This window comes from Telopea speciosissima, chromosome 4 (assembly GCF_018873765.1).
Source record: "Telopea speciosissima isolate NSW1024214 ecotype Mountain lineage chromosome 4, Tspe_v1, whole genome shotgun sequence".
NCBI lineage: Eukaryota > Viridiplantae > Streptophyta > Magnoliopsida > Proteales > Proteaceae > Telopea > Telopea speciosissima.
In genome coordinates, this window is record NC_057919.1 from 31,795,795 (window position 1) to 31,806,951 (window position 11,157).

General features: G+C 46.6%; 1 protein-coding gene across 1 annotated transcript; it reads right to left on the reverse strand.

Moving 5' to 3' along the window:
* Nucleotides 1–8,271: 8,271 nt before the first annotated feature.
* On the reverse strand, nucleotides 8,272–9,778 carry LOC122659209. Its single transcript, XM_043854346.1, has 2 exons — nucleotides 9,701–9,778; nucleotides 8,272–9,654 (listed from the first exon to the last, which is right to left on the reverse strand). The coding sequence occupies exons 1-2, from the start codon at nucleotides 9,776–9,778 to the stop codon at nucleotides 8,272–8,274; spliced, it is 1,461 nt and encodes a 486-aa protein (XP_043710281.1).
* Nucleotides 9,779–11,157: the final 1,379 nt, after the last annotated feature.

Here is an 11,157-nt window from a genome sequence, read left to right on the forward strand (position 1 = left end):
CTAATTTTATTACTTTTCCTTAATTTTTTGTGTTTCATGGACTTTTTTATTTGGGGTTTTGTTTTATCGTTATTTCTTAATTTATAGGGTTTTTGTTGATGTATTAAAATGTAGTCTTATGAGATTTACTGTCATATTTGATGGTTCTTCCATTTACTCATTTTTATCGATTTTACTTCCATGTATTTGCTTTATTTCATGCACATTTACATTCTAGACAAATTAGGATTTTCATGTACATGAATTTTACATATTTATTTTTTATAATTTCTAACATCTTTTGAATCTTTTTTTTTTTTTTGCATAAATCTTGTCATATTAAATTAGATACCTTTATTTTTATTTTATTTGGCATACTAGGCTGGTTTGGCTTGCAAGGGCATTTAAGTAATTTTAACCTATTTATGTAAATCCAAATTTTTTTATAATAATTTAGTCTTATGATTTAATGCTTCCCCTTGTTTCTCAGATGTGATATCATCATGATATGATCTTGGTTTATTACCATATCTTTTGTTTAGTGGATTGATGATATATATATCATGTTTTTTTAAGTGGTGTTTAATATTTGTTTTTCATATACTAATTAGGTGACTAGCTAGTAGTAACTTAACATAGGTTTAATATGTCTTTGTGTTGTAGTGCAACTTGATAGAGGTGAGTGCTCTTACCTGTCCTTATATTTTACAAAATGTACGAAGTATAGCATGATGTATATGGCTAGCTTGATATGCTTCTATTCTCACAGGTGATGCTGAATGAGATTACCTCCCTAAAGAACTGCTTGGACTTATATTGTTGGGCTGTAGGGTAAGCTATTAATTTGCAAAACTCATCACTGTACTTTAGTCCCAATACTCATGAGAAATTTAAAAGATGATTCTCCAGAGTGTTGAAAGTATCTTATGGTGATGACCCTTCAAAGTATTTGGGCCTTCTGACCAAGTTCAACATATCAAAGAAGGTTCTTTTCAAAAATGTGAAGGAGAGGTTGTTAGGGTTTAGGGTTTAAGCACAAGGTTGCTTAAAGTATTACACCCTGAGTATCGAGTTTGGAATACCCAGACTGCTGCCTCCAGCTAGTATTTATAAGAAAACTAGGGTTTAGGTCAGATGGGTTAGTTACTAGATTTTCCCTCACAGCCTGAGCTTTAATACAAGTAGGATTATATAAGAACATATGAAGGGATATTACATCAATACCCTTACAGAGGTCGCTCAAAAAATTATAAGGGTAGAAAGGGAATTTCTTGTCCCATGATGGGAAGGAGGTTCTGTTGAAAGCTGTCATCTCCCCAATGTTGAATTTTGCAAGATCGCACTTTAAATTGCCAGCATCAATACATGATTCTATTAGGAAGGCAACGACAAGTTTCTATTGCTGTGACTTGGAGAATGAATCTAAAATACACTGGATTTCTTGGTCACGTCTTTCTCGATCCAAATCCAAGGGAGGACTTAGTTTCAAAGATACGAGGCTTCAAAATCAAGCATTATTAGCCAAAGTACCTTTGCGATTATGGTCTTCCTTGGAATCATTTTGGGCTAAATTCCTAAAGTCTATCTACTTTCCAAATGTCAATTTTCTTAAAGCGAGACTTGGGAACAAGCAATCATGGGGGTGGCGCAGCATCCTCGAAGGGTGGAAGACTCTACAGGCTGGCTTTTGTGGCTGATTGGAAAAGGGGAAAAGAGTAATTTATGGAGTATCGTTACCCAATTACAAAATTCAGCAACAAAGGCCAGCGAATTGCAACCTAGTTCTTGTTTCTGACCTCATCGATCCTATATCTAGGCATTAGAAAATTAATTTATGGCGGCAATTTTTCAGCTAGATATTCAAGAGGCAATTCTGAAAATTTCACTAGGGGTCAACCCAGGTGAAGACAGACAAGTTTGGGGCTCATCTAAAAATGGGCAGTTCACCGTAAAGTCTGCTTATCATCTTTTATCCAATGAAGCTAAAATATTATCCGCATCTAGAGCTTCAACTTCAAGATCACATGCATGGGAGTAAATTTCTAATGTTGTATAGAAGCGAATTTGGGCAATGGATACCTTACCAAAAATTAAAACTTTCATATGGCATTCATGTTCTATGATATTAACTAATTGTGAAGGTTTATTTTATAGAGAGGTTACAATAAATCACTCGTCGACGATGTGGTGCTGAGAAAGAAAGTGTGGACCATATTCTATTGGGCTGCAACTTTGCAAAATTAGTATGGTTTGGAAACAACCTCTCTTATTCGCCTCCTTTGGATTGGGAACTACTAATTTTCGACTAGCTGAAGGGATGGGACGCTCTATTTAGTTTTGATAAGAAGTTGCCCACCAATCTCTATTAAAAGCTTCTTTTATTTGCTAGTACCTATAGCGCGTAAGGAATGACTTGGTATTTAACGCCAAAGAGTGGTCACCGTCAAAAGTTATCTCTGTAGCAGAAAAGACCTTCAACGAGTTCTCTATATGTGGTTCTACTACTATGAATCATGTTTCACCATCAACGCCTATGGTCAATATCACGTGTGATGATTGGAAGACACTTCCCTTTGGTGTTATGAAAGCCAATTGTGATGCCGCTGTTCCACAGGAGTAGTCAAAAGGAGGATTGGGTTTTATTTTTAGAGACTATGAGGGATGCCTTACTCAAGCTTTCTCAATTCCACATCATTTTGTTTCTCCAATCCAAGGGGAATGCCTTGCAATAAGGAGTACAATCTATCAGGCATTGGAGTCAGGCTTCACTTGCCTAGAAGTTGAATCTGATAATAGGGAGATCATTGATCTGATCAATGATCCCTCAAGACTCCCACCATTGGAGGTTGCAACTGTGCTACAAGATATTAGATCATTTTTGTCATCTTTCCAATCCATTAATTTCTCTTGTATTCCAAGGGATACAAATTGTGTAGCAGATACCTTGGCTAGGAAGGCGATGTCCATCATATGTAAGACAAAATGGCCTCATTCGATTCCTTGGATTTCAATACTTTGTACGTCTAAAGCTTTAGGTTGTACACATTGTTAACCTATTCAATAAATTCCTTCTTGATACTAAAAAAAGAAGGTCTGGTTCAATTGGATGTATCGAGGTGCATAACACCTTCCTTGGTATTTGGGTCCTTGTGAGTCCCGGGAGCGGCCAGAACTATAAAATCCCAACCAAAATCGTATTTGAGTCGTCTTCTCCACCCTTGTTGGTGTGCTTCTTCTTCCTTCTCCACCAGCCTGGTATGCTATAGCCTTTTTTCTACTTTCATTTCCTTTCCTCCACCCTTGTTGGTGTACACTGATACATTTTTTCCCTTATGCATCCTCAATACCCATGACTACCCGCTCCCTCTCCTCCACCCTGGAACAAGGTTCCTTTCCCCACTAATAGTCCTCATTCCAACCCTTCTCAGAATAACACGCATCATCCTTCACCAGACTTTGTTAGTAACCAAAATAGTGATGACGATGATGTCTTTATCGTTGAAGATATTGAAGAAGATAAGGAAGTAAGGAATTGGGATTTGACACTTGTACGAAAGATTATTACTGGGCAACCTTATCGGCGTCAAGCGGTGGATGAAGCATTGATCAAGGCATGGAATACAAAGTTTTTGGTAACAGTGGCGAATATGGCTAAAGATCAGTTTATGTCCCAGTTCAAGCATGGGCTTGACATGCAGAATGTGTGAACGAAGGCCCTTGGGCAGTTTCTAACAATCTCAATATACTGGAAAAATGGAGAGATAGTTGTGTTGGTGGAAAATCCAACACCTACAGGACGATGTGAACAGTGATAAATGTAGGGCATTCCAGAACCTTTGACGCAGGTTCAAACGGACTGGGGCTAGCGGCCTATCTGACTACCAACCAGGGACGCTGAATTCCCTCGTGCTTGAGTTATCTCCAAGGACTTTTGGGTTAGACTATATGGCGACAGACCCAAGAAGAATGCTTGTACAGATCCAATTGAGAAAGACGATTGAATTAGAATAAATTACTAAATTAAATAATGAGGAATACACTAACCACCTTAAGCCAGATCCAAACTCCACCAAGGCAGAATTTCCCAATGATTGGCTCAGTGAGACAGCAAGTACACTCCTCTAAGGACTGAAAAAACTAGATTGAAAGCAAAGTAGAGCGACAAAAGTAAAGATAAATGCTAGGGGTGTTGAATGTTTTCGTCTTCGTCTGCAACTGCTGCCCTTTATAATGGCCCCCGTGGCAGGTTCCCTGTTGGACTCCAACTCTCCACGCAGCAAAAGATGTTGCCTCTTTCCTTGGCCCCACCATTTTAAAAGAGACGTGGCTCACCCCTCTCTTCCCTAACGTTGAGGACCTCCTCCCTCGTGGGCGAGATTCCCTCCTACGGTTGGTTGGGGTCCGTCTTCCTCTCCACGCTCTACTGACGTGGCTCCTCTCCCAACGACCCTTGGCTGATGCTACTGCCGTGGGGCCCAATCCAAAAATTACCCCTAACAATCGCCCCTCATAACTCCCTGAGGTGGTGCCACGTGGCCCATCCTAGCATCGGGGAGTTGTGTGCCGTTCTCCGTTCCATCCTGGATTCTGGCACCTTCATTATGATACAACACCCTACACCCCCCAATAGGCCTGCATCCCTCAGCCAGCTTCCCTCAGCCAGCACATCCTGTCCGACGTAACCGCTTGGTCTCTTAATTTGTGGCCGAAATAACTGCGCCTTTGAATTTTGAAACTGGCACCCAAAGGGTCCCTCTGTTTCCCTCTTTTTTAAAACGTTGTTCCTCCTGACTTCTTCTTCTATTTCCATTCTCCTTCTTCGATCACCCATCTCCAGCTCCACGCCATGGACAAGCTACTTCCTTACCCTGTGCCTTTGTAGAGAGAGTGTGAGCTTGAAAAGGTTTTGAAGGTGAAGCAAGCGCAGCTCCCAGCTTCGTCTCGATTCGAGGTACTAATTCCCTCCCCTGAACCTCCCCGATACGCCCTTGGTCCTGCCCAGCCTGACATACCAGCTTCGGTCGCCAACTTAACTTGTCATACGGACGAAGCAGCCTTGCTCTGTTCCTCTACCCCACTCCGCCCTAGGCCCAAGCCCTTTAGTCGCCTGTGGCCCACCTACCTCCCAAACTGGGAAGCTTGGGTGGACCGCATGATGTCGCTAGAGCACGATCGTCTTGCCGCCCTGGGGATCCTTGAGGCCCTGGAAATGTCAAGTGTTCCCATCACCCCAGCAATCCCTCTTCTTCAGGCCGCTCTTCATTTTTGGTTAAGTTCTTGCAATGCCTTCCTTTTCCCTTGTGGGCCGATGACCCCCACTCTTCTTGATATCGGGGCCCTTACCGGCCTCAAAGCCGTGGGCCCTGAGCTTCATGGGGCCTCCCGTGGTCAGGTGGATTCCAGGGGGTAATGAGATCCAACACGGCCTTGACATCAGCAAGAAGGCTAGTTACAGTATGTACCTCTCCTCTGTTCGGGGGTCCAAAGAATCGATCACTGAGGCCGAGTTTGTGGGTTTTTTGCTTTTCTGGATCAGTCGATGTTTGGCCTGCACGAAATCTTATAAAATCACCAAGACCTACCTTCTCCTGGAAAATGCCCTGGCTCGGGGTCATCCAGTGGACATGGCCTCTTTTGTCCTGTCGTACCTTTACAGAGGATGCAGTTCTATCGTCAGCACCAACTTCGAGTCCGGTGGTGGCCCTTTTTGGCTTCTTCAGGTCTGGTTACAGGCCTACTCTCCTACTTTCTACACCCCCTCCCCTCTCTTTGAGTATCTCTCTATCGGCCTCTATTTCATGCCCGAATTAGCGGAGGAGGAACGTCCTACCCTCTAGGAGTACCAATCCTTCTTCCTTAGTCTTGAGGAATCCCATGGGCCTGCCCTTTTCTTGTCGTACCATCTTCATCCTGACCTCCCGTCCTGGCTGGTAGATGCATTGTCCAACCCGCGGGATGCCCCTGAACTTTGGCATAAGTTTCTGGTTTGCAGGGACTTGCATTTCGGAGTCACAGTAGAACGTTCAGGCAACAATACATGTGGGGTGGAGGTGTATAATCCTCAGATCTGTGCCCATCAGTTTGGGCTTCGGTAGTCCATTCCCCTGCCGTGTTATTTTTCTTAGAATAAAGGTGGACCTACTCGGCCTGTTCTGAGGACGTCAGGCCACATTGAACTTGTCGCCAGTATGAGCGATCTTGTCATGTCCTACTTCTCCCCTGAACCATTTGACCCAGAATCCTCTGCCACTCCTGAATTTTTGGCCTGGTGGTCTCTATGCTATGCTAGCTTTTTTGCTGAGGCGCTCCCTCCTGTTACTAATGACGTTGATTCTGAATCTGAAATGTAGATGGAGGAAGCTTCTTGCAGAGGCAAGGCGGTGGTCTCCCATACCTCAAGTAAGTCAATCCTAAACTCCATTCTCCGCTACGAAGAAGCCTTCAGAGTGAAGTATCACCCAGACCACACAATTATGCCGCGGCGCCACACCCTGGCCATAGAGCGCATCCGAAACGAGATGCGCCAAGTATTTCTAGACCGCCCAGCTAATGCTCGCAAGGTAGCTAGGAGGGCGTATGTTGACACAAGCAGCTTCGAGATCTGGAATTCATCGGCTCCTGAGATCTGGAATTTAAGGCTTTTCTAGATCGACAACCTGCCCTCCCTGTCGCTGGCCTAGGCGTGGCCGAGCTTGTCAACCCCCACCTGTGGATGTGGTCCAGTGGAGTTGAATTCATCGGCTCCTATCCTGAGGACTACGAGGTTGCTCGTATGAGGCAGGCCGTCCAGGCCGTGAATCCTGCCTGACACGGTATCCCTGTACCTCTGTTACTTTTACCCTATGGACGTCTCTGTTACTAATGGCCTATTTTCTATTGCGCAGAGGCTTGTCCTACATAGTCTGTGCCTTTCCAGACTACTGGTACTGATGTTTCCCTCAAGCGACGGGCCCCGTCTTCGGTCCCTACAAGCCCTTTGTCTAAAGAATCTCTTCAGGAAAAATAGAAGCCAGCCCCAAAACCGTCCGACAAGTAGCCTCAGCCTCTCCGAGAAGGTTCCCCCAGCGAGGAGGTTTTAGAAGCACCTTTAGGTCTGCGATGCTCAAGGCATTGGCTTGTGAAAGCTTACCAATCGGCCTCTCCAACCGTTATGGACGTTCCCTGAGGGTCAGAGGAAAAAGAGCAGGAAGGCACCCTCACTGCGGGCTCCCATGATGAAGTACTTTCCAAGGCTCCAACTCCTGTCACTTCGTCCCCTTTTTCAAAGGTCCTCAGTACTAGTGAGCTGGTCGGCACTTCTAGCCCTGTCCCGGCTCTGATCCGGAGCCCATCTCCTGATTTAGCTGTACGCCCTGACGCAAGTCTTCTGGGATGCATTATCCTTCCCTTTGACTCTGCTTTTCCTGACTTTTTCCTTCTCCTTTTGCTAGGACTTTGTTTTTTATTCAATTCTAGCCAGGTTCCTTACTCCCCTAGGGGAGTCGCTGCCCGCTGGCACTCCAGCCCCACCCCCTTCGGCTGTTGAGGATGCCAAACGTGCTTTTATTGAATTCATAGAGCAACATCTTCCCGCCATCGGTGGCCTGGATCACGATCATTTTCTTGCACTTAATCAGCCTCCTCAGACCCTGGCGGCCAGCACCATCCTCCCAGACTTAGTGAAGTCGTGGATAGGCAAAGCTTCCACTGTGATCCCATACCTGACCGCCAACGCGCCATAGGCTTTGAAAATAGTCTGTGACTTAGAAACAACCATTACTGAGGGAGACGGCCTGTGCGCCACATGGGAGCAGACCAAGGCGAAGCTCAAAGAATCGAGCGCTACCAACAAGTGCTTTCGAGATGAAATCATCGCCCTGGGCTCCGACATTGCCCCGTCTGGAGGGCGAGTTGTCGGCTGCCCATCAAGCCAAGGAGGAAAAGGAAGCGCAAGCGGGTCCTCACTTTAAAGAATTCAGAGCCCTGGTGAAATCTGCAGAGAGTCTGAAGACTTCCGCTGTAGAGGCCCTTGTCCTGAAGATCGAACGAGCTGCCCAGCTGGCCACGGCCAACCAAGAAGTGGCTAACCTGGAATCCCAATGGAGTGATTTGTGGGGGTCTTTCCCCAAAGAGGACTTTCTTTAGGCCTACGTGCCTGGTTAAATCTAGGGTGAATGTCCCCTAGTCCTGAACATCTCCTTTGTTGCAACTTTTTAACTTTTCTGTCTTCTGGGCTGACCATCTTGGTCAGCTTCCTTTTTGTTCTGATTGGCCTGACCGCTTGGCCGGCCTTTACAACCCTTATTGATCATGTTACCCCAAATCCCACATAGTGGGGTAGAACATTTTTAGAGACTTGCCATTGATGGGCTTCAAGTGAATGTCTCCTTCTACTTCTTTCAGCCTGTAGGCTCCCCCTTTCAATACTTGATGACCTATGAACGGGCCCTCCCAAGTGGGGGACCATTTGCCGTAAACGGGATCCTTAGTCCCTATTGGGAGGATGGCCTTTAGGACCATCTCGCCCTCTTGAAAACTTTTGGGTACCACCCTTTGGTTATAAAGGACTGCCACCCTTGCCTTTTGGGCCAGAATCCGGTCTAAGGCCATGAATCGTTCTTCGTCCAGGTCCTCCAGCTTGGTTAACATGGCCTCACTGTAAGCAACGGGAGTCATCCCCTGTTGATATGCCACCCTTGCAAACCTAACACTTATCTCCATGGGGAGAACTTGGTCATGCCCATAGGTAAGGGAGAACGGTGTGGTCCCCGTACTGGTCCATTGTGACGTCCTGAATGCCCATAAGACTTCGGACAACAACTCAGCCCATCTCCTTGGGTCCTCATCCACTACCTTTGCCAAGCAGTTTTTCAACACCTTGTTGCTTGCCTCTGCCTGACCATTTCCCTGGGCATAGTAGGGCGTAGAATGGGTTATGGTGATCCCGTAATCCGTGGCAAACTCAAGGACCTGGTCGCTAGTGAAAACGGACCCATTATCGCATGTGATGGTCTCGGGCAGCCCAAACCGATGAACTATCTGGGTCTTCAAGAACCTGATAACCTCGGTCTGAGATACTAACTTCATGGGGACTGCCTCCGCCCATTTGGTAAAGTAGTCTGTCGCTACTATTATGAAGCAATGCCCTCTCGTGGCTGGGGGCGTTACCTTGCCCATCAAGTCCATTGCCCAACCCCTAAATGGCCACAGTTTGACTATTGGACTAAGTCCCATGGCTGGGGCATGTTGTACCGGGCCATGCCGTTGGCAAGCCTGGAACCCTTTAGCATACTTTATGCAGTCTGCCAAGATGGTTGGCCAATGATAGCCATGCCTTCTGATCAGCCATCGCATTTGGGGACTGGCCTGATGTGATCCACAGATCCCCTCATGTACCTCGGCCATAACCACCATTGACTCGTTGAGGCTGACACACTTCAGCAACAGGTCGTCCTTTCCCTTTTTGAATAGTTCTCCTACCAAGACGTACCTGAGCGCCCTGTACTTGGTTCTCCTGTCCATGCTGGGGTGCGGATTCTTCAGGTACTGGACTATCGGGGTTCGCCAATCTGGCTGTGTATCTTCCACCTGGTTCACCTCCACCTGGTCCATGTCCAGCACTGACGAAGCCAATTGCTTTTGTATAATAATGGTTCGCTCCAAGCAGTCCTCCGTGGGGCGTAGACCTGATGCTATCTGTGCCAGGACGTTGGCGGTCTAATTTTCATCCCAAGGGACATACCTTACGACCGCGTCGTCTAACTTGGCCATCAGGTTGGTTACCAGCAGATGGTGGCGTACCAAGTGCTCGCTTCCACATCGGTACTCCCCTGCCACTTGCTTAACTACCAGCTGGGAATCTCCTATCACCTATACCATCCTGGCCTTCATAGCCAGGAGGACCCTCAATCCTATAATCAGAGCCTCGTATTCGGCCTGGTTGTTTGAACATGCGAACCCCAGATGGACTGCTAACTGGGTCTCAACCCCTAGCGGGGATCAGATTACCACTCCTGCCCCGATCGACTGTCTAGTTTTTGACCCGTCAAAGGCCAAGAACCAGGGGGTGACGCCGACGTGCGTGACGTCTTTTTCCTCCTCTTCTTCCCCTTCGCTTCCTGCAACCCTAATTGGTGGGTGGTCTGCAAGGAAGTCAGCTAGCGCTTGGCCCTTTATTGCCTTCTGGGGCACATATTGGAGGGTAAATTCTACCAATGCCAATGCCCATTTCCCGACTCGTCCTCTCAAAATCAGGCGAGTAAGCATGTAGTTAATAACGTCGGTCTAGCATATGACTTCGATCGTAGTTGGTAGGAGATAGTATCGTAATTTTGAGCAAGACCAGAACAGTGCTAGGCATAACTTTTCTATTGACGTGTAGCGTTGCTCGATCTCAGTTAAGGCCTGGCTGAGGTAAAACATGGCCTGTTCAATCCCGGCCTCATTATCCTGGGCCAACAGGCAAGCCACCATGGAATCTATACCTGCGATGTATAGCTTTAGCGGCACTCCTGCTCATGGTGGGGCCAGCACCGAGGGCTTTACCAAGGAGTCCTTGATTGCATCAAATGTCCCCTGATGCTCGTCCGACCACCAAAAATCTTCTCCTGGCTTCAGCTTGAGTAAGGGTGAAAACACCCTGGTTCATCCTGCTAAATTAGATATAAAATGCTAGAGGAAGTTGACTTGCCCTAGGAACCTCTATAACTCCCTCTTATTTGTTGGAGGCCTGGCCTCTCAGATGGCCTTGGTTTTGTTTCTGTCTACTTCTATTCCTTTCCTGTGGACGAGGAAACCCATGAAATTTCCAGCCGCCACTCCAAACGCACACTTGAGCGGGTTCATCTTCAGGCCGTGAGACCTCATCCTTTCAAACGTCTTCCGCAAATGAACCAGAAGTTCTCCCTCCGCCTCGGATTTTATCACTACATCATCAATGTACGCCTCAGCAAACTTGCCAATCATGTCGTGGAAGATAGCATTCATGGCCCTATGGTACGTTGCCCCAGTATTTTTTAGGCCGAATGGCATTACAACCCATTCATAGGCTCCCAATGCTCCAGGACATCGGAAGGCCATTTTTGGTACGTCCTCCTCAGCTATGAAGATTTAATTGTAGCCCACGTGTCCATCCATGAAGGACATTATCTGGCTCCTGGACGCAGAGTCCACCAGCATGTCCGCTATGGGCATTGGGTA